General features: G+C 45.6%; 1 protein-coding gene across 9 annotated transcripts in view; it reads left to right on the top strand.

Moving 5' to 3' along the window:
* Window positions 1-24,011, top strand: part of PRDM1 (PR/SET domain 1) — a 106,799-nt gene that overhangs the window by 59,210 nt on the left and 23,578 nt on the right. Inside the window, exon 1 of one of the 9 annotated variants that reach the window (XM_085543675.1) lies at window positions 14,468-14,645. The exons of 6 other annotated variants lie outside the window; for them this stretch is intronic. In XM_085543675.1, the coding sequence (XP_085399801.1) occupies window positions 14,640-14,645 (6 nt within the window). In that variant the 5' untranslated portion in view covers window positions 14,468-14,639. Of the gene's footprint in view, window positions 1-14,467; window positions 14,646-22,669; window positions 22,957-23,797; window position 24,011 lie in introns of those variants that run through there. 2 more of the 9 variants (XM_015858771.3, XM_015858773.3) reach the window with 2 other exon arrangements.

Raw genomic sequence — 24,011 nt, 5'->3', positions numbered from 1 at the left:
TCTTTTCTTTGGAGCCAGAATGTGTTATCAGTCTACACAGAACTATGCAAGCAACAAGATTACTCAAATCAATGTCAACCAAGCAGAAGTTATGCAGTTTCCCAAGCTGGTGACTATAATTTTTGGAATTACCCAAGTTAAAGGATTTGTTATAGCTGAAAATAGGGGTGCACATGGTGCTTATTTCATGGTTAGTGGTGACAGGGGTAAATTCTGGTACTTCACCTCTTTGTCCTTTTTAAGGAAAAGAAGTGTGCACACTGGAGATGTTTGTTCATATTTGTCTACCTCCAGTGGTCTGGGCAGTTACATTCTTCATACTTCGGTTATATTTTCACTCCTATTCAGAGTTAGTTACTATTAGTAAATTAGCTACAGAGTGATGCTAAATACTTGCACTGAGATGTTTCTCTTATAAATCTAAGCTGCAGCAATGCAGTAAAACCTGCTTTTCCACAAGAGCTGTCGCACTCTGGGTCTTGGTACCCAAGTAGGAAAAAAAAAAACAAAAAAACCCCAAAAAACAGTGATTAAAATAAAAGCTAAATAAGCATTAATCTGGTATTGATAGAAAGCTGTAGCTCTTTGCTGTGTGACTGGTCAGAAACCAGAGAATGAATAATAGCTACCAGTGTCCCACGATTGAAAAGCCGGAGGAAATGGCAGCAAGCAAAAGCAAATGAAGATGGATGAAACCCCAAAAGGGTGAAGGGAGACATCGCCCATGCTGGGCAAGGATGGGCGGCTGACTCCTAGGTCACCTCTGCTGCTGGTTTTTGGAGTGGTGTTTGGGAAGGGCAGTGTTTAGGAGCAGAGCTTCCTGGCTGTGACCGCCACATAGCACTTACACATGCTGTGTGTGGGTCAGTTGGAGGTCATGGCGAGTTAACTCAACACCTCCAGTGAGAAGAAAGCTCTTGGGGATAAACTGCCTTACTATCACCGTCTACACAGCTCTGGGAGGATTTGCAGATGGTTCATTTGAGTTTCCTTTGTTCTAAAATACATTTTCTTCGCATAATCAGTGCTGTAAACTAATACATCTCCCTTTGCTAAATAAAGCAGACCCTGATCATTGGTTTCTCCAGGTAGGTGTTTCTTCTGGCTCACTGTGCTGTGTTCTGGTGCAGTCAAGTCCCCAGCAATATACAGGTGCTTGGGAGATGCTAACAGGGCCCAAACAAGATCCATGGCTGTGCAGAGGAACAGTATCCATGTGCATTTGGTGCCCCAGAGCATCCTCTGTTTGTGTCAGACAACGCCTAAAACAAGGCTGCCTCCTTTTGCCATGGCTCTCACTATCCCATGGCTTAGGTCAAAGGAGAGAAGCAGTTTTTACACCATTGTATGTATTGTAGTGCTGCCAATAACTTATTAATCAAGGTTGATGTTAGGAGTTGGTTAGGCTGAATGTGAAGGTGGATGGTGTTTGCCTATCAAATGCTTAGCCTGAGTACATTCAGCAAGCTGCATCCAGTTCTGTAGCTCTCATGCTGCAAACCAGGAGAACAGCAGTCGCATTTAAATCGCCAAGATTTGAAAAACATTGAGATGAAAATAGTGCTAATAGTGTAGGAGCTTGTGTCTTCTCTATTCATACATGCGTATGAGAAACCAGTGTATTTTACGTAACTCCTGTGTCTTTGCTTCCAATAGCCTTTACAGAGCCCTGTTCGCTGAATGCACACAGCCCGTCTTGCAGTGTGCTCAGGCTGTGCTTCCCTGCATATGAGAATCTGTGGGTTTTTTTGAATATCCACACAGACTGTGAACAAAAGCTTAGAAACTGTAATGTGCTGAGGCAGAGGGAGTGAACTCTGCAAAACCTCTGCAGGTTGCAGGCTGCTCTGGTTCTGTCCATAAAAGAATTTAGTAGGCATGTATTTTATGTATATGGGTACATCAGTAGATACGTAAAAATACACGTGTCTGTTTTCAATAAAAGTGTTCCGTGATCTAAACCTCTTCCAGATAACATCTTAAAAATCTTAGGCTTCACATTTTCTTGAACAGGCTTGTTCGGGGAAACGAAAGAGAGTGCTTGACAAGATTATGGTGTTGCTTCTATACGTTTCCTTTATTCTTGTGGCTAAAAGGAAATTACAATGTGTTGTTAAGTCAAAGCGTGGTCTGTGGAGCTGAACCAAAAAAAGCCTTTAAATGGACTAAAATTCCCCTTCTGATAAAAGGGAAAACTACACAACAGAGAGACAGGATATCTTTAATTTAAATAGCGGGTTTAAGTATATTAATTTGAGTTCAAAGCATCTTTCAAAGGGTATGATGCCCACATTTTTAATTTTACCTAATACTGAGCATCTGGTGTGGACTGGTTTGTGGTACTGAGAGCAAAAGGAAGTACATTACTCATAGATGAAAGGAGTGAGGGGGAATCACTGTCCTGACTAAAAATAGCCTTTTTTTCTACCAGTTAATATCAGCTGGAGGTTTGATTAAATAGTAATTGTCTAAAAGAAGACAATAATTGAGTGCGACTGTTTCCTTTCAGGGGCCAGGCCCAGGTGGTGAAAGTTAAGTATTGTCCTTCAGATAGGGTCCTGAAAGCAGTTTTCCTGGATGTCCACTGAGCCCTTCTGTAAAATGTCCTTTCTGGGTGCTGAGCTGCAGACAGACGAAGTCCAGGCCTGTTCACGGGGCAGCAGCAGCTCTCGGGGATGCAGCGCCGGAGGATTTTATGGCCACGTTGCAGATAGGAGCTGGCTCACCTCTTTGGCTGGAACTCTAACCCAGAGGCGCAGAGATCACAGGAGACAAATGGCTTGAATTAAGAAATGGAGTTGACATCTATAAAAGTCGGAGCACGTCTAGTAGGCAACATGTGTAATAGGACTATAACATTATATCTAATAGGGATATTGGAAAGCTGTCTAAAAGCGCAGCTTCCGTTCGAAACATTTAAAACCAAAATGCCCCAGATTAATGCTTTTCTGTCCAATGTCTTGATCAGAATTGTACGTTTTTTTTCCCCTAAAAATCGATCTTTGTACTGTTAACAACCACACTTAACTTTTTTTTTTTCTTTTCACATTAATAATGAATAAATGTGTATTTATGTATAGGTCAACAATATTTTCCTTTAAATGTCCACAAGATTATTTTCTCTGAGCGACCCTTTTACGCTTCTTAGCATGAATACTAGTCTGGGACTTTACGCATCATAAATATCTGAGCATTATTTAATTAACCTTTGCAAGGGTCCAGGAGACCAAAGAGCCATGAAATGGAGCCAGGCAGGAAACGCTTTCTCTGCCTTGTGAAAATGTTCAAAATGCTACGTATCTTGAGTGGAACAGCCTCAAAACTTTGGGGAGTTTTTCAAGGAGAAGTGGAGGAGGAAAGAGCGTGAGAGACCAACCACTCTGCTGCAAAATAGCCAAAAGTCAGAGTACTCCCATGGGGAGGGACATGCGTCCTTTCAGTCCTTTGTTCTGCTTGTTGCAGATCTGGGACTTGAACCTTACGCCTCCGCATGCTGAATTAGAACCATAAGCACCAAGCCAGGGCTGGGCCAGCACCACTGGATGGCTTGGAGACAAGCATCTGTAAAGACCAGAGCCTGCTAGGAGAGCAGATCTCCAAAGCCTGTATGACCATTGCTCAGCCCTGCATTTCCCCGCACCTTGGGCCTGCAACCTCACTACAAGCGAGGCCAAGCTCTCATCACTGCCAGAAGTGCCAGTCCCTCAAAGAGCAGCATCCCACCAGGATGCTTTGGGCACTTGAGATTTTCCAGAGGCATCTGATCCCTTGTGTAGGTGCCTGTAGTCACCTCAAAGCCACAGCTGAAATTGATGACGTGTTCAGATAGAGAATTAGGATGTCTTGATTCTGTGGTTTAAGCCACTAGACCACACTTTTTCTGAAATAGGTAGGAATATTTGCATTTTTATATAAGGAAACTGAGGCACATAGAGGGTACACAACATGTCAGAAGCCATGCAAGAGACCTGGGGTAGGGCTGAGAGCAGAGCCCAGGTTTCCTGATACTTGCACCTGTGACTTGGTTGCAGCATGCTGTGATGGCACGACAGGAAGGGACAGAGTTAAAAATTGAATTTGTTCTGAAAGCAAAGACTCTTCTTGCTTCAGCTGTTGTTTTCAATTATACCCAAAGCAAAGATGAAGTCAGATTCGTTGCTATGTCCCTATAATCTCATATATATATATATAAAAAATATATATATTAACAGTTATGATTAGCAATGGCTATCACTTTGGCTCCTACCTCAGGAAACTGCTGGCCTTCTGCTAACCACAGATTGGAAGGCTTAAATAAGAGACCACCCATTGAGAATATAATCCCTGTCTGCAGGGGGCACAGAAATTTCTTCACCTCTGGGACGCAGTTTGTAGTTTAAGTAACCAGAACTTGAAACTCCTTGTTTAGTTAGAGCACAGAGTACCAAAAATTAACCTGAACTTAAAAGGGAAGGAGAGTGGTCTTTAGCTGACAATGAAGATGGCCAGTTTGCTTATTGACGCCTCCTAGTACACAGAAAATATATAAGAAATTTTAAGGATGCTGATAACAACAATGTTAGGAAATAGATATTCTTACATCTTTTCTATTGCAAACACATTGAAAAAAAACTATATAATTCTATCTGTGTTTACTGGCATGTTTTAATAGAATAAAAACGGGGTCAGTAAGTCCTCTGAAAATAGGCTAAAATTCAGGAAGATTGAGAGTTCATTGCTTCCATATTTTGAGCCTATGACTTCCAAAATCAAAGGCCTAGTAATCCTAATGGATTGACTTCCAAAATTCCTTGGATTTGTATTGCTGGACTTGTCTCTCTCCAGGGCTTAGCTGGATCCCTGCAGATAGATTTTTAGGTTTATATGCTGTAATTCCACTTAGTCCAGCTGTAAACTTGTGGTGGCTGAATTAATACATTACAGGGAGGGTTAAAAAAAAAAAAAAAAGAGTATACCTACAAAACCCTTAGCTTGTATATCAAATCCTGAGGGGGGGAAAACGGGCATTTCAATTAGTTGGTTGTGTGGCCTGATTGAAGAACAGGCCTGTGGCTAACAAAGCTTTGTCTGTAGTATCAGCTTGCTCCTCATCCAACAGGACAAATGGAGTGGTTGGTCATTAACGGGCTAGCCATCGGGTAGGGGTTTTGTTCTTAAATGGGGGCTTTGTCTTATCCCTGCTGTTTAAGCCCTCTCCAAGCACTCCTCACCTGTCATATCTGTCATACATTTAATTCATCACGCTCTCTGGTCAAAAGCTACACTGATAGTATCAAAAGAAGAGGAGGGGGCTTCTTATAACTTTAGCGATCAAAGGAGATTACCAAGCAAATAAGATTTTAATGAAGACGGCAGGTTTGGAAAGGAGAATTTACTGCATTGTGCATCGCTAACACATAAAGGTTGGGCTTATCTGTACAGTGTTTGAGAGTATGGTTCCGAACTGTTACAGAAAGAAGGCTGGATAAATGTTTTGGTGTGTGGTTTTAATTACAATCACAGAGGAATGAGATTGGGGGGGGGGGGGGGGGGGGAACAGGGGTGGAGTTCCTTTTACTTCACTTTTAAAGGTCATATTTTTAATCTGTAAATATGATAAGCCTAGCAGCCTCCTTAAACATAGCAAGCCTGTTGGAATGATGACGGATACGTCCACTGATTTTCTACTGAGCTCATATTATGAGGCAAAGCTCCCTGTTAGCTTGGCCCGAGTTTCTGAATGCACATCACAGCACTGTAACAGGCTTGGCCTTGCTGCAGTCACTAAAGAGGCAGGGCAAGCAGACTCTTCCCAGAATATTCTTGTAGGATATTCTTGTAGGCACACATACTGGGGGATGCCAGCCACCCCCTCACTGCCCCACGACAACTCATTCCCCATTATTTCCTATTAAAATGACAGTCTTCCTATGGAGGAAGTATCCAATGGGGGACAGGCCAGGACTGGCCAACAGCTCTTCTGATTTCTGATAAAGTAAAAACATCCAGTGCTGGATTATCTGTTGTTTCCCATTGCTGTTGCAGTAGTCAAGTGCTTAGAGAGCCAGTTTCTCACAGATTCAGTTAGCAGCAAACATGCCTTACTACAAGCATAAAGCTTCAGCAACCAGCCTGTATCCGTACACTGCGTATAGACAAACCTGCACTGTTAGCAGCACAACTGGGCGGCTTTATTTTTGCAATTTTTCCTTGTGATGAAAATAAAGCCTCTGCAGTTGCTGAAGCCTTTGATGAAAGAACAGGTAGCTGTATTATTAGCACGGATGTTAACTTCTTTTATGTAAAGAGTGGGGAAGTGGCTGCCTGGCTTTCTTTAAATTGAATCAGAAACTTGGGGTCCGAGACAGAGGTCAGAAAAACATGTCAGAACTTGTCAGCCTTTATGGTTTTGGGTGGAAAACTCCAATTCTCACTTTCCACTGAGTAAAACTGAGAGCTGATCATTTGTGTGGTTTTCAGCCTGGGTATGTATGATGAATTACTTATTTATAAGTGATAAAGTATAGGGAGGTTTCTACAGCTGAGAAGTTTTATGTTCAGTGAGGAGATGGGTCTCAGCACCCTTCCGACATGGGAGTTATTTTCTTGTTTTTTTGTTCAGTTGAGGCCGTCATTCATCCCTCCAATTTGCTTTTCTGTAGCCCTTAGGATTTGCTGATATGCAAGGCACAGTGTACCAGTTTCACTGAGAGAGAGATGAAAAATCACATGTCGTCATCTGGCAACATGAATCTAACTGAAACAGAGTTGAACCCAGATGTATTCACTAGCAAGGACAGGGTGAAGATAGAGTCAGCATCCTGACGATAAATAAGGATAAAACCCAGGTTTGGCTGTATGCAGTGTATGGATATTGGCCAGCTGCTGAGGTGTGCTGGTTTATGCTTGCAGTGGGGCGTCCATTCAGTGCCTGAACCTTACTTTGAGTAAGCGTGCTGGCAAATGGCTTCTAAACTGATTTACTTGAAACAATAGTGATAAAACTCAGATGTGAATAGGGCCCGTATTTAAATAACACCATCAGCAGACAGCAGGCTCAGCTCTGCTCCAGCCGGGCAATCCCCAATTCTCACTAGCTGGGGAAAACACTGGGAGTGCCACTGGGAAACTGGGAGCAGAGTTCTGCCAGACTGCCCTGTAAATGCGGCTGCTCTGCATAGAAGACTGAAACATTTCAGTTTATGGTTGGTTCATGGACCTCCGTGCTATTATTCAGCTGCAAACTGCCCCCTCTCATCCATTTATCTCTCACAGTAGATTGTAGGGGACGAAGGCTGTCTTATAATATCGTTTTTCCTTTCACAAATGAGAAGCTCTGGGAAGTTATGTAGGTTACTCGAGGTATGGACCGTCCGTCTTGACTAATGTGTTCTGATTAGAGATCTTAAGAGGTATTTGCAGAACCGAAGCACTTATGTGAAGAAGTGTTTTTTAACATAACGTAAGTCCGCATGACAGCGTATAAAAGTCAAATGACAGCGCAATTCACGGGTTATTGTTACAAAACTAACTTTTCAAATGAGTTCCCGAAATACCCTGTGGTTGGGAGTTTCACTTGAGGAATTTACTCTCGAGCCACTTTCTCCAAGTATTAAATCTGTCGACAGAAGAACTTCAGAAACTTGTTTCATATCACTCCGTACCCGAATAGGGGGAGAAATAAATAAATAAATAAATTACTCTACCTTTTGAAACGGGGCATCAGTTTTCTTCAAAAGCCACCGTGCCAACACTTAGCAGTGCAATGCGTCGCCTGCTCTTGCAGCTCATACTTTATTCTCTGCATCAAAGCTTTGAGGTGGGGGGGGGGGGGAGGAGGAAAAACAGAGAGTGAGAGAGCGAAAGAGACAAGCTCTTCAGAGCCTCTAATGACGCGTGCCAAACACGTGGAAGGTAAATCCCCTAATTCAGGCTATTCTTTCAGCATTCCCTGGCGGGTGGCCAAGCTAAATATTTCTGCCGGATAAAAAAAAAAAAAAATGCACCCTTGCATGCAGCACTTTCTTAGCAGGGTGGCTCTCGGGCTTTGGTGGAGGGGGCTTCTCCTAGGGAAAGCCAACATGTGTGTTCTCTTATCTATTTATTTATTTTATTAAAAAGGAGCTTTATGGACTGTGATTGGATTAACTTAGCGAACCCGGGAGGAAGAGGAAAAACAAACCGGGAAGCTGGTTTAGCACCCCCACCTTTTTGTCATCTTCTTTTGGGATTTCCTGGCTAGCTGCCACCTTGAGCCTGTTGAATGTTCTTTAGATCAATCAATTAAAAAGGCTTTAATATTTGGGTGATTGGAACGCAACATATGGGCTGCTGGTGCGGATGTCATGTGGTGCGTGTAGTTAATTGAAATGATTAATAGAGGTGTTAGTTTCTTCAGGACTAATTGAAGAAAGAATATAATTGGAAGCATTGGCTAGCCATTATTGTTGGCTTTTTTTTTTTTTTTAAATGTATTGTGTCTCTTAGACACTTTTAAGTGTTTATAAGCATCCAAATAGATTTTGTTTAGATCTTTCCAGCATGGTGATTGACAAAATCACATTTACTGTATATCCAAAAGTCAAACTTGTTTTTATGCAAATTAATCTGAAAATATATATATATATATATATTTCCACTTGCCTTGTCTGTTTCAGTAACCACCACATACTCTGAATTTCTGGTACCTGTTTGTCTTTAAACCAATTTACCCTGCCCCCTTGTTATCTGTATGTTTACACCATCCATCCTCAGGAACCGACTGGGAGTCTCTGAAGGGCTGCTAGCTCACTCCTCTCTCTGCAAGGAGTTGTGCTGATTTACATTTTTTTCTGGTATCCCAGCACACTGCAGATGTCCCAGGTCTTTGGGGAAAATCGCATCTAGATTGTACTGCCCCACACCTACTCAGCCTGACCGTACTTCAAAGGAATACAGTTCTTCTGGCTTGAATTGTCAGAAGGAGACATTCAATGAGAGAAATTCAGGGATTTAGTTGCAGTTGGATCTTTTGGTCTCTCCACCTTCTTTAAGAACAGTACATGCCTTTTCTTCAATAATAACAGTCTGTGAATTTTTACTAAAATTCTTAAGTGAGTGTGAAGTACAAAACCAAAGCCATGAATTGGCTGCAGAGGACATCTGGCAGTAGGGTGAGGGTACAAATCTTGTGAGCAGTGCGTCTTCTGAAAGTCACCCCACCAAAAGAGCAGAACTCAGGTTAGAAACAGGGAAACTGAGAAAACATGAAAATCTCTTGTCTGTAGTCAGCAAACAGGGGCTGGGCAGCACAGCACTGTGCTCACTGTCCTGCTGTGGTTGTCAGTGCTGTGGGAAGCCTTCAGCTGCAGATTTCTTAAGACTGAAGATCACACCCAACTAACATATGAATCTGGTAGAGGGTAAGTGGTTGCCTTTGGGGAAAGAAAATCAGGCAAGCTGTGTTGGAGATATAACCAAAAGGTTAAGTCGGTTCCAACTGGGAGAACAGTGAAGCTACATTCTGAAGCATGGTATTTTCACGTTAGCCTTCTTGTTGCCTGCTTTTACTATTGGGAGAAAAACTTATATATCGTTGTAATGTTTTGGGACAAAAGTGTCTTTTTGGAAAGCACGTATCAGTTTTTCTCTGTTGTTTCCTTTCCACGCATGGTGCTGCTCTGTGTAATTGTGCATCTTTTTCAGTATTCAGAAAGTTTATTCTGCAACCCAGAATAGATTGAACAGAGAGGTGATAGATAAGTGTAGAGGGGTTTGTTGTTGGCGTAGAGGAATAGAGTATAGGATGGTTTTAATATTTCAGAGTCTTCCCACACAGATTTCCAGCAAGGCTTTGAAGGCAACTGTGTGTCTGCAAAGGCTTTGAGCCTCCCCGGAAGATGTGGCCTGCCTTGTGTACAGATCTGAGCAGAGCGTTTGTAGAAAGGAAGTGGCTGTCCTGTACTGGGGGCTGAGAGGAAGGGAAGGCATTAGGTCTGATTGCAAGCTTCTCTTTCTCCCTGTTGCCTGATTTGTGTGTGCGTAGTGCTGGTAATTCTAAATGAGGAGTATGCCAGGGCAGGTTGGTGTAAATTAATATTTCATTAACTGATTTCAGTAATTCGTACATTTTCTCGTTGTTATTTGGTGATGGTTTTATTATAGCAAACTACTGCAATTGGATAGTCCCTTACATATTTTTCTAATCTTAACAGTAATGAAAAATAGTAGCGCCAGCATTTTTGTTGGCCTATTGCTCTTTAGGATTTAGTACATGAGAATAGGCACTCTGTAAACTTGTTGGAGCTGAAGCATCCTGTCTCACTTGATGAAATCTTGTCATTTTTCATAACTGATACAATTCTGGTGCATTTGGTGTGGGACACTGAAAGAGTAATGCAGCCAAGGAGATAGGATTGAAAGCTTTGCACTTGCTTTATATGTGATTTTTGTGTTATGTTTTCTTTAAATCACAGAGGAGGATTTTCCCTAAAATGAATCTCGGGCAATTAATGTCTAATGTAAGTAGGGCTGGTAGCATCACCTGTTGCTAAGACAGACTGATCATTTGCATTAGGAGACCCTACTGCTTTTAGGTGTTCATAAATCTACTAAATTCTGAACGTGTGTTTCAGTTATTTCTTACATGGTACTTGCTATGTATTTCTTCCTGGAACCTATTCTGTCATCTCCAAGAACTTGTCCATCTCCATCTCCAACTTCAGTTCCCAGACCCCAGAGAATTGCTTTTGAGGTCAAAGCCACCCCAGACGACCATCAGGCCAGCACCACAGGGCTGCTGGAGGGCATTGTGGCTTTCTTCAGAGCATGAATGCAGTTGCATCTGGGACTGAATGCCTGAACTGAGAGTGAGTGTTTGGTGCTTGCTTACTGCAACCTGTTCTGAGGCCAGAGAATCACAAAAAGGAGCAGTTTTAGAAGTGTGTGGCCAGGTGTTGAATCTGGAGGGGATTATGAAGGAGGAGTGGCTGTGCCTAGAGATCCACAGTGTCAGGAAGGAGGGAAACGGAGAGTAAGGTTGGTAAAGGACTGAGGGATTTATCTTTATAGGTTATTGTGGACGAAGACGAGCAAGCTTGGTGTTAAAAGCGGGTGGGATGTAAGCCAACTCTGATCCAAAAGCTGCCTGACTGCATTAGCACAGTGCTAAGCCCAAGCTAATATATCCGGCTTCTCACCAGGGCTTATTAGCTCGGGCTCAGTGCCATACTAACATAGTCACACAACTTCCAGTTGGCTGGACACCATGTCTGCTTCAAGTGTGAATGGTGATCAGCTCTGCATGTCTGCTGAGTAGCACTAGGATGGTCCTGGAGACCTGCCTGCACCTTGGTGTTGCTCAGATGCTGCAGACCAGGCCTGCTGAGCAGCAGGAGGGCAGGTGAGTTTGGGGAATGCAACCCATTCTCATGGAGCAGGGGGAAAAAAGAGTGCTACTGAGCAATCAGGAGAAGATGAAACCTGGTGGGATGACCCAACACAAAGAGCATGGGAGAGGGAGATCAGAGTGACTGGAAAGGGAAGAGATGCAGAAGTGGATGGGAAGAGAAAATGAGGACTGTCCAGGGAGGTGGTGGAGTCTTCTTCTCTGGAGATATTCAAGACCCGACTGGACTCCTACCTGTGTGACGTGGTGTAGGGAGCCTGCTTTGGCAGGGGGGTTGGACTCAATGATCTCTAGAGGTCCCTTCCAACCCCTACAATTCTGTGATTCTGTGACTTGCTGGGCAAGGAGTCTGGTCAAAAGTCTGTGCTGAGGTATGGAAGATGGGATGAGACAGGAAGAGAAAAAGGGAGGAACAAATTCAACACCGAGCCTGGAATGCAGCCAACATTCCTGAAACAAGTTCTATCTCTGCTTCCAGCAAGTCACCCAGGGAAACCCACCAGCAAAGTGACCTGTCCCAGTGCCAGTGCCAACCTTGCCAGAAAAAATGAAGCATAGAATTGCTCAGATGGCTCTGCTAGCTGCCTTGGCTGAGCTCTGTCCATGGCAGATGAGTATCCCAACTCCTCTGATGATCTACATAGGTGTCAGTGTGATGCCAGGCCACAGGTTCTCCAGTTTTGCTATTTGCAGTTTTAAAAATCAGGATACTGTAGAAAAAAAAAAAATGTGGAAAAAATTACTTCAACTCCAAGCTCCAGTTCTCCAGAGTTTAGGTTGCTTGCCTAACCTCGCTTTGATCTTCTTATGCGTTATGATGCAGTTTTTAATTACTCATTTAATTACTTTTTTTGCCAGTTACTTGCCTCATTCAAGTATCAGACAGGCTTGCTGGGGGAGGTGAATTGGGGTGGTGTAATAAAATGTTGTCTATAAGACACCTCTTACCCCCGTTTCCTTTGTTGTGACATAAAGAAGTAAAGTGGCAGCTGCAGGAAGAAATTTTGCTCTTCCCCAGGGCAGAGGACCTGTACTCTGAGGAGCTCAGTTCTATTTCTGCCCATGATTCTGAGTAAGATCCATGGCAGTTCAGTTCCACAAAATGTTTTGCATGCGGCCATCAGTGTTGATGTTTCCTGGGTGCTTCATTCAAAGCCCTGCAAATCAAGAGCCATCACAGATGGCAGTAGGAAAAACACTTAGAACCAAGAAAATAATCCAGTGCTGAGAAATCAGCTGCTGCATCCCCAAATTAATGTACACTTCTGATATCAAAGCCATCATGTCTCCATTCCTCTTCCACCAAGTGGCAATAGCAATAATTCCTTCATCTGTATATGGAGGAGAGACTGTGAAAATCATTCGTCATTATGTGATATTTGTGAGGCATTCGGGGGGTGCCACTGTGAAGAGCAAACTGGAAAAATACAAAGCTACATTGGTTAGTTTGCCTTCCAGTCGAATGGTCTGTAGTAAAAGTCTGTAGTGAAAGGAAGGCACTGGGCCTTTCTAGGAGGATGAGGAGAGAAATCAGTACCCTTGTACCTAAGGACTGAATGAGGAGGAGATCTAGTGGGAAAAAGAAGATAGTGCTTCCTACGTGAGGAGGGCAGAGCGACACATCTGTTTGTAACTCTCCACCCAGTATCTCCTAACACTGGAAAGGACTTACACCAGAAAATCCTCCATTTTCTATAGTTTTGGAGTATTTGTCCCGCTGCGCAAAACATGCCATTCTGAGTGAAGCTGTCGTCTTGCTAGGCGGAAGGCTCGCGTTGGGTTTTTATAGAACCTTGACTCAGCTTCAGGGAAGGAGGAATGAAGAAGCAGAAGAGCAAACTGGCAGCTGAAACCCTCCTTTCCCTGTGTTTGAGCAATCTGTGCTCTTATGAAACCTTTTGAAATCTCAGTTGCTGATGTCTTTCTGACCCCCAAAATTATTCTTGTGCAAATGTTGACACCCAGCAGAGATGAAATCACTGACTTAGGAAAACACATCCAGCTTATCAGAAGCTGCAGGATTCCAGCAATGTACTGGCAACACCGGCCTTTCTTTTTTTTCTTTCCTTTTAAATGTTTGCAGTTAGTAGACAGGTGGCATTCTGAATTGGGCTGTTCATATCTGAGGGAGCAGAGCAGTTTTTCAGTTCATGTCACATACCAAATGGTTTTGTGTTCTGATCTCCTACTTGTGAATTTTCTGCGAGCTTATGATTTTGCTCTGTTTACTAATTTTATGCTGACAGCATAATTACAAGCTCATGTAGTGTATAAGCAGAACAAGGACTGGATATGACCTAGAAGTGGGTCTCAGTGCAAGCAGGCACGTTTTCCAACTGAATGCAGGCTTCCTGTAAATCTTCTGTGTGGTTTGGACCTGTAGCTCACCAAAATCAAAGGACATCGAAACTTCTTCACTGACCACATTTTCATCCAGTCCTTTATTGTTGATTTCTTGCTGTTTTTGACACCAAATTTCTTTGTGTTGATTGCTGGAGGAAAGTGAACTGAATGTGGGTGGGGAAAACAAAAAAACAAACATCTAAAGAACATCTAAAAGCTTTGTCTTCCAGTGCCATGCCATTAAACAACAGGCAGGGAAAAATTGCAGCTATTACAAACTATTGATTCCTGGACACGTGTAAAGCCAGGAGATGCCTTTAAACTTCATTTTATATCTTAGATTTTTAGGGCTAGTAGGTAATTCCAATAAGAAAGACCTGTTTATATGGAGTTGAGGTACCGCTGTGCAGAAGGAGGGGGCAGCCCTCTCATAAACCAGCAAAAACCCACAATAGTCCCCTTGGTCCTATTTGGAGTTCTGCTGTTCAGAGTTTGGGTTTTTGCTTTTTAAATCCAAGGCGTGGCTGAATGTTCATTATCCTTATGATAAAAGCTGTAAAAATAGGTGCGAAACAGCTCTTGTGCAATGTTGTAATTTACCTTTATTTTAAACTGGCTTACACATCTTAATACATTATGACAATCAGAATTATCAGGCCACCAGGCGGAGAGGAGTTTGTTTTGTTAATTGCTCTTGTTAAGCCTAATTACGGAACGGGGTGGAGTGGATGTGAGGGGAGGGAGGGAATTCTCAAATCCTCGGAGCGGTTCCAGGCAGTGCGTGTTGGGGAGTGAGGGCGCGGGTGTGTGCTGTGTGTGCAAGGGTGTGCAGCGCTGGTGTGCGCAGCGCCGGGCGGATGGCAGGCTTTGCCTTGGACTAACATCCCAAGATGCATGAGCTGGAGGTGGGGAGCCCGCTCTGTGGGGACACATGAAGGTACAGCTAAACAAAGAAGTGGGCTGTGTTCTCCTTTGTGAACTAACTCCCTTCTTTTCTCTCTCTCTCTCTCTTTTATTATTTTCTTTCTTTTTTCCTAATTATTTTTAACAACGTATACTGCTTACTTTACTGTTGGTTTTTTTGAGTTTCCTGCTTGGTTGAATGTCAGATTGATCTGTTGCTGTGACATGCCATTCTCTGATGTTACGGGCTTGCAGGCACGAGGTTGGCATACACAGCCATGGGTCAGTACCCTGCCTCTGAACCCTTTTCCCTTTCCCCTGCGACTGAGGGAGAGACAAGCCACCACAAAACGGTGTTGTTTCGACTTCTCAGTGGAGAGCATGCACCTGCAGAGCTCTTCTGCCTGGCAGGACTGGGATTTGTCTGCATGCCCCACATTGCGCTGCCTGCCCGTCGGCATCCTCGGGAGCTTGCTGTCCAGCAGTTTCTGTTCAGGCAGCTTTTGAGCAAGCAAAATGTAAAACCAAGGCTGATATAAGAAATCTGTGATCTTCTCTGGGGTATGTTACCTGACTTGTTTTCTGCCAAGGTGGTTTTATTGTTTTGGCTACTGGGCGGAGGGAGGAGACTAGCAGAGCAGAGGAGTCACGCTTTTGTTTTGTTTAATTATAATGTATGCTTTTAATAAAACCTTTTAGCGCCATGAATTAAATGGCACTGCAGCCCCGCACAAGAAGAAAAATGCTACTGCTGTCGTGGTTGACAGCTGAGTGGTGAGGTGGCCGGCCAGGGCTGAGCCTCGGGAGCCTTTCTGTGCTGCCTGCAGATACTGCTGCTTAAATGTGTTTACTTTTTCTGTAGTATTTATACTAGTTAATGTGTCGCACTAGATAAATCTACTTCCTGAGTCCATCTTTCAGCTCGCTCTCTCCCCTTCCAATTGACAAATGGTTTGAGTTTGACACCATTTTATCAGTTGAGCCCCTGCTGGGTGCTGCATGCCTGCTTGGTTTTGCTTTATCGTGAAAAGTGAATTATCTGCAATATTTTGTTACCGTCTAACTAGCAGTTGGCAGGCTTTCCTATAGGGACTGATTTGGGTTTCGGCAAGGGGAGGCTGTTGTCTTTCTCTGCAAAGCCCCGTTGTTGCTCTCTGGGAAAACAAAAGATCCTGGAGCTTTCTGAACCGCAATCTGCCACTGTCCCACTTTCAAGGAGGTGTTTTGTTTGTTGCGGCAGCTTTCTATCTTAAGATGATAAATCAAGAGAACACGTGCACTGCTTTAAACCCTTGTCTCCAGGGCTTTATGTTTGCTTAGGGTAAAACGCATAATTTTGTGGTAGCCTCTGGTGAGATCTAAACTTCGTTTAAACGTTACAAAGCAAAAGGAAAAGCATCGACAGCTTTAGCTGGGGTAGTCTGATGGAGAATAGCTGTCAGGAGAAGAACTCTACTGACTTACCTCAAGTGGGTTTCAAATGCATTAGGGATTCATCGATATTAATAGTAGAATCAACATTTCCTGCATTCGTTTGGCATCTTCCATGCTCTTTTTTTCTTCTTCTTCTTCTTTTTTTTTTTTTAAGAGCAACTTAGAGTGCAGTTTTAACACTTACTAAAGTTAATATAAGGGTGATAAGCTAAAGTTAAACAGAAGGAGACCCCTGAGTGTGTGGGGTCGGTCTCTAGGAGTCCTGGAATTTGGTGCTGTGCTTCAGAGACAGATTGTGCTGAACTCCTGGGTGAGGCTTCCGGGGCAGTTTGCAAAACGGGTCCGCTGGGTCCAGTTCTAACCAGAATCAGTAAGGGTGAGAATCCAGTTCTGGGGGAGGTGACTGGGGGTTGCTATCAAGAAAGGGGTTCATAACCACATAGATTTGTGATTCTGTGATTTCTAACTTGATACAGTAGCGGCTTGTTCCTGTGTTCAGGAGTTAAAAAAGAAAAAGCAAATCTGTTCTTCTGCCTCAAAACTTCTTGTAATGGATCAGTATGAAAAATAAGTAAATCTGAGGTTATTTCTATTTGTCCTCTATCTTTTAAGAGTAGTGATGATCCCTTAAAAAACAGAGAAAGGAAATTCAAGAAGAACACCAAATACCTTTGAGACACAGGGTAAAAAACCCAGAGCATTGCCAGTACCCGGAGTGAACACATACTGGCAATGATCATTTTCCAGTGTCCTGGACAGCACATCCCTGTGCGACCCACTGAGCCCTTTAATTCAGGTGAACTCGCAGTGAAGGGGCTGGCTTTTTATAGAAAGCACAGCTAAGAGCTGCAGCCTGTCGAGCGTCAAAGGAAGAGTTTAAGTCTGCACAGAGAGCCCAGTCTGGCAAAACTGGTGATGCAGCAGCTACACATAGAGCAGCACAGGAGTTTGGCAGCTCTTAGTGACAGGGCGATCGGGATCGTCAGTGTGCGTCTGCTCTACTTGTTGATCCTAATGAAAAGTACAGTTTAATCACTGGTGTGCCAAATTGAGCATGATTAGCTGTTATTGCAGATTAGTGCATTGTCTGGGGCTCCAGAATTATCGATCCGGGTGCTGTGTGCCGATGTTTTCCGTGCCCTCTTCCGTAACCTCTTCTTAATGCCTCGGGGAGGGAGGCAGGGAAGGAGAGGAGGAGGAGAGAAGTCCAGATGGGAAGAAAACAGGTCCTGAAAAGACCACATAGGAAGTAGGTCAGGTACTCTGGAGATTAAAGAAGCATGCTTCATCCCTGGACGCAGGAGGCAGGGACAAGTAGCATACAATTACGAGGAATTAGAACGGCAACAAGTAGTGCAGATTTATCAGCTTTAATTGTCTATTGTCAGGACAGAGCCCTTCTTGTAGATCAGGCGCTGCCAATGCTTTAATACCTCTAATGGACTCTCTATTGTGGGATTATCTCTCCTAAGGACAATGTCTTTCTTTTAAACTAGTTGTTTGGGGTGAGCAACGAAAAAAAAAAAGAGAGAGAGAGGCGACAGGAGCTGCAGCTCTAGGTTTTCCCTTTGGCTTGTCCCATTCTGCAGGAAGCGGCTGGCAGCCCATTGCTGCTCTTCTGTCAGCAGCTCTATTCCTGCAGGGGAGCCCAGAGACACCTATTGAACATTAACCCCCTTCGCTCCACCTTCCAGCCAGCTCCTCCAAGAACAATAGGTGCTCGATAAAGAGCAGATAAGCAAGGACACAGGGCTTAAGGAATCTCTTGACTATCTTTATTTTAAAAGCTTTCCTGGGTTTTGCAAAGTAAACATTACAACATTTAAAGAAGGATAAGGTGTCAACTGTTTAATGAGAAGTTGTGTTTAATAGCAGAGGAATTCTTCCCTCCCCCACACAACACACAGGTATGAAAAGACTGTTATTTCACCACTCTGGGGTAGGGAAGGTGGAGAAGTGACAACTGTACTCTCAGCAGATTAAAGTGTGGTCGCTCGGCCCGCCCCAGCCCAATTCCCTAACCAGCTCCAACCTCACACTCGCTCTGTCGAATCCTTCCGTCCCAGATGTGTGGCAGCAGCATTGCTGGGTCTGTGATAATCTGTGGGTAAATATTTTCATTTCCAACACACGCACTCCGTCATGGTGCTGAGCTGTTGTTTTTGTTAATCTGTTTTGCAATGCGCTCAGTGGCCAGTCCTTTGTCTGAGAGGTGGCGAGGTTCCACCCATGGATCACAGTCTCCTGCTGTGTGCACCAGCCCCTCGCCATCAGCAGCCTGGGGAGCTTTCAGATGAAACCAGAACAGGGCTGGGGCAGAATCTGAGGCTGCACTGTGGTTCACATCACTGTCATTTGCCCAGGAGGTTGAGGAGAGGATACCCCAAAAAGTGTCACGAGGTTTAGAAAGAGGCATGCAAGTTGAATTCATGCAATTCCTTCTGAGCTGGCTTTGGTATTTCACATTGCCCTGCAGTAGGTGTTTGAAATATTCATAGGAGTGAAATTTCTAATACATACATGTATGTGTGTACGTATACCATCACATCCCTCCTCCATAACAATCTGGAAATCAGACTATCTTAAAGGAAAATTTCCCCATATACACATTCTTTTTCAAGCTTGTGCTCTGCTTACAAAGAAAACTAGAAAGTGGTTGGAATGGGCTGGGTGCTTTCATTCATTTTCCACAGGCTTGGTTGCTACAGGCAGAACACTGAAAAAGCTGCATGTGGGATGTGGAATGTAGATTTTTGTGCTCAGGTTTGCTTGCCCAGGATAAATTTGAGTTGGCAGAAACATGCAAAGACAACACAAGGGTTGTTGTGTAGGGTCCTGGCTATCATCCCTACCTCTCCAAGGTCCACCCTTTCTGAAAGTGCGATGGAAAGGCAAGAGGGGATCTTCTGTGGTCCCCCTATCCTTCTCATAAGGAACAGGGAGATGGTTCCTTCCATGTAGTGTGTTCTCCTCCATCAGACCCAAAGTCTGTTGCTTTCTCCTACTCTGAACAAAAAAAGCCCAGCACACCAAGAAGTGTGATGACAAATCTGACGCTGCTGTTGCAGCTTTCTCAATACCTTCAGCCAAGCTTGCCTCCTGGGAAACAAGAGCGACTGTATTCACACTGTTACATCTCTGCTGCTGGGCTGCACTCACAGCAAAGAGAAGCTGAGCTTCTCACGGTGACTTCTCACTCTCCCAGCAGCATGCCCAGACAGCCATTTCCTCAAACTCGAGGAACTAAACATGCTTCTGTGTGCTGCATGACTGTTTTGGGTTTTTTTGTTGTCGTTGTTTTTCTATTGGAAGACGGTTGTTTGGGCTTATTCAGAGTCATCTGAGCAGCGTTTTAATAAGACCTTGCTGGAAACAAAAAGGGAAATTTCGTTTGGTTTTTCTTCTTCTCTTTTTAGGGAAAATTTCCTTAGAAGATCAAAGAACATCAGAATCTAAGGAGCCATCAAGGCCTGCACTAGAGTGCAGCCAAAAGGTCTCCTCTTGCTGTTGTGCATCAGAGACCAAAATAAACGTACAGGCATTTGGAACTGCTGGGAGGCAGTGGCCAGGGTGCTCTGTAATTAAAGGCAGTCCCTGAGAGCTGCACGCATTACTGTAAAAGCCTCCTGGCTACAACATACACTGCCCCAAATGCCCTTGCAAAAACCTTCATGTAGATTCAAGTGAGATTTTAATTTCTCTCCTTATACGCAGTCCCGTGCTGGAGTAGTCCGGGGCACTGAAAGCCTCAGAGATCATATCTGGAGCCCATAGGCTGTGTTTCAGAAAGGTCAGGCCAGTGTGTGGGCAGCAGGCTTTAGCTCACCCTGTCACTCAGCCACCAGAGCATGCCCTCACTCTGGCACCGGGCACATTCTCAGAAGCACAGCCCTGAAACTTGAATGCATCTCAGCAGAACTTGAAGGAAGCTCTCCTTCAAGTGCTGCCTCTTTTAGAAGCGCAGCTCCATCGCGTACCTTCTCCGAGCAGTGACCACAACTGGTCCCCAAATGTTTACTAGCACCAGGATGCCTACATACAGGAAGTGGGGAAGGGGGTGGGTCTGGTCGTGGCTCTTGATGTGGTCAATCCAGCACTGACCTTCTTTGGGTAAGGGGATGGGGAGGATGTGAAAATGAGACTGCGCTTTAATCTCTCGTGTGCATTTTATCTCCCCTCCGACTTTCTGAAGAAGTTTCGTAGGCTCAAGGTGGCTCCCTGCCCTCCTCCTTCCCCCGACGCTTCCCGCTCTGCTGGGGAGAGCGACAGCAGCTGAGCCCAGGCCTCCGCTTGTTGTTGAGCTGAGGTGGTGATAGCATCAAAGGAAATGGATGGGGATTTCTGAGATCAGAGCCGCTAGGGCCATTCATGATTTGTTGCCAGGCTGAAAGCTGCTGCAGAGAGAGCTGCCTAAGAAATGCTGATTAATACGGTAATTGAGGTTTTCTATGAGCGAGAAGGAAAAAATGAAAATATGACTAAAAATGTTCTTTTCTGAAATGAACAACATTTTGAAATTGCACATTCCAGACAATAGCGGCTACTGGTATGAAAGATTTTTATAAAAGAGCAGACAGCTGCCGGTTGAGCAGGGCATCTTTTTATGTTTCTCTATTAAAGAGGAAGGTCAGAAGGTCAATCTGTATTTCTTTAATAGCAGAGCTTCCTTTATGATCTGGCTTCAGCACGCATTCTTTACAATTTGTTCTCTCTCTCCTTGATAAACTTGCTTTCATTTGGGATCGGGCAGTGCTGTGTGCCAGGGAGATCCCTTCCCCTCTGCAGCACCGGGGGCTGATTTGGGGCCAATTTCAGTGTGTGCTGGTTATTGGCAGCTTGTGTGCTCAGTGGGCTGCCCTCGCTTTCGTGGGCTCTGGTAGAGCTCTTGTGGCATTGACATACTCACATCATCCCAGAGAATGTGTCACTTCATCTCACCTGATCTGTCCTCTGCCTCTTTTCCTTCCTTGAAGGAGGGATTTGCTCTTCTCCAGCTTTCCTTCACATTAAGATCTGCCCCTGAAGGAGACGCACCAACCCTATTTTGCCCTCCTCTTTTTTTTTCCTGTCACTCTAACAGGGAAGTGAAAAGCTCTGAAGCAGCTGCCTCTCAAAGTGAGACTATTTTTTGGTAAAATAATCACCTTCAGTATGACTACATTGTTTTTCTGCTCTATGCGGTGTGACTCAGCATCAGTTAATTAACCCAATCAAGTAGGCCGGATTTCTCTCCTTTAATGAGTGTCTCTTCCTCCTTCACAGCCTTCCTAGCCCTCGTTTTGTCTGTGCCTGGTTGCTACCTCACGCAGCCAATGCCACCCGCACCCCTCAGCCCAGCATGGGAGCCACCTCCAGCAGAGTCCCTCAGGGTGATGGTTGCAGCAGGATGCCACTCGTAGGCAGCTGCCCCACTTCTGCCTTCAGCCGTGAGCCCTCCTTGCCAGAGCACATGAAGGTCTTTGCACAGATGTACTATTCTCAGCACTGCAGGCCAAAAGTGGCAAAGTAATCCTCCTCACCATGCTTTATCAGGGAGGAGGAACGGGCGGAGGGAAAGGGCTGGGTGTGCACCTGCCAGAGAGGCAGCGCTGGGGCAGCAGCGAGAAAGGTGTTGGAGATAGGAGGTGAGAAGGTTTGCCTCAGCCCATGCCCGTGATGGGCTGAGCATAGCTATAAATGGAGCCATGCATCATTGTTCCTCTGAGCTGGAGGATTCCTTGCTGTGGGGACAGGACCACTGGAGGAAGTAAGGCATCTGGCTGTTTTGCAATGAGAAGCAGGAATGCTCTTAATAATAAACAAACAGGACATTGTATGCCATCATCACAGGATGTCCTTCCTTTAGCCAGCACATTGGCTTGGGTCGGGGGAAGAAATTGGGCTTGGGGTCTGCTAATGACTATTGCAACTCTCTTCCCACCACGATCACTTTCATATTACCCAGCACAAGGACCAGTGTTCATTTGTTTATTATTATTATTATTATTTTAACGCTGCAAAAGAGATGTCAAGTTTTGAAGTGCTGCCTGCTATGTGTTTCCCTCCTGCACTTCTCTGTCGTTTTATGAGGAGGGGCTTTATTTAAAGGGAGAAACTGAGTTGATTTTCCTCATTCCTTTTACAAACCATTAGAGAGAGACCCCGTGTAGGACTAAAACCAAAATAACAAGACTCCTGGACGGAGCTTATCAAACTGCTGTAATCACTGAGATTTGGAAGTAGGGGCTTTAAATCAGGGCTGTAATTCGGTACCCTGGAAGTTATTTTTCCTTCTAATTTTCATAGCATCCTAACCACTTAAATCGGCGGGGGGCGGGGGGTGCGGGGGGAAGGCGAGGTTGGAAACCTAGACCTTTGGCGCTCTGAGCTACAGGCAGCGTTAAAACAAAACAAAGCAAACACGCATTTCGTGTAAAGGGGGAGGGGGGGGTGTTAGCAGAGCGCGGCGTTCTCCCGTCCTCCCGGAGGTGCCCCCGTGGGGCTGTACCCACGGCCGGGGCAGGCGGTGCCCGCTCCGGGGAAGAGCAGAACGAACCAGAAACCAAATGAAAGAAGCAAAGTTCCCTCGCGTTGCTTGACGGCCGGGGCCGCCGGGGCCGCAGGTACCGCCCCACCTCCCGCCCGGGCATCAGCGGGGCGCCTCATTGGGAATCCGAAGCGGGGAGGGAGCGGGCTGCAGGCTTTGCTGTCTCACTCAGCCCTCCAGTGTCTCGGAAAGGCAAAAGCAGCGAGCGCGCAGCACCTGTCTGCGGCGGGAGGAGGAGCGGGAGGGCGCGGAGGCGCTAGGTGTGAGTCAGTCTCCCGGGGACCCAGCGGCTGGAAGGAAGAAGCAATGTTTACTCGGTAGATATGAGCGAGATCCGCCGCGGACGAGGGGCTTCTGTGCGGAACCGCTCGCCGACTCAGCCCCGGTAAGCAGCGTCGCGCCGTCCCCGCCCCGCACCGACCCGGGAGCCGCCGGCGGAGCCTTCCCGGCCGGGCAGCGCCGACCCCTCGCCCGGCTCTGGTCCACCGGAGCCCCGGACCGCGGCTCAGTCGGGAGCCGGCTGCAGCCCGGCGCTCCCGCAGCCCGGCGCACCGCAGCGCCGTGTTCCCGCAGCCCGGCATTCCCGCAGCCCGGTGCCCCGCAGCCCGGCATTGCTTGCCCCCTGCTTGGAAGCCCGCGTCGTTCCCCCACCCCGGCTCTTTCGTTTTGTCGGAAGAGGGATGCGAATGTCGCGGGGCTGCGTTCTCTATACGGGATAAGCGTAACGAGGCTGCGTGCCGGGTGAGCGCCGATCCGAGCGCCCGGCGTGAGCGCGGAGCTGGGTCTTTTATTTACCTCGGGGAAGGAGCGTCCTGCTACCTGCTTGGCGCCGTGTTTGTTAACTCAGCTTTTGTCCCAAACAGAAAGAGTGGATTTGGAGGGATTTCTTACTCAGGGATCCTATCCAGTGCTTTGAGAGAGTAATTCTTGAGGTGCCATCCAAATCATAAAGGATACGAGGACTTTTTTTTTTTTGTTTTTTATTTTTTCATTTTTCCTCGCCCCTTTTCTTTGCTTTTTTGGCCCCCGGGAACGTGTGGCGGTGCTTTGTGTGGGGCGGTGGGGATGCTCGCAGGATGTCGGCTCTCTCGGCCGCCCGTGCCAAAGGATAAGGGGACGGCAGGAGGAGGAGGGGGGGAGGGGGGGCAGGTTGTTTTGAAAGTTGTTTGTGTGTTGAGAGCCGGTGGGAAAGTTCAGGCTTCCCCATTTGGAAAAGGCAAGGCTGGGTTCCGCTCTTCCAACATGCGCTTTCCATTTTTAGCTTCATTCAGACGCAGACAGCAGCTCCTTTCCTCTTCCTCTCCTTGTTTGTGTGACACTTTCTGAGGCAGCCTTTCCACAGGCAACCGAGTGGTCGTGCGGCCGTGACCCCGCACTTTCTTGGGCATGGAATATCTTTTTTTTTTTCTCGGAGGCATTAAGGAAGGGCTCTGAGAAAGG

This window comes from Coturnix japonica, chromosome 3 (genome assembly GCF_054131305.1).
Source record: "Coturnix japonica strain WE chromosome 3, WE-NBRP24, whole genome shotgun sequence".
Taxonomy (NCBI): Eukaryota; Metazoa; Chordata; class Aves; order Galliformes; family Phasianidae; genus Coturnix; species Coturnix japonica.
The sequence above is the reverse complement of the archived record's forward strand: the minus strand, read 5'-3'. Positions and strand labels throughout refer to the sequence as shown.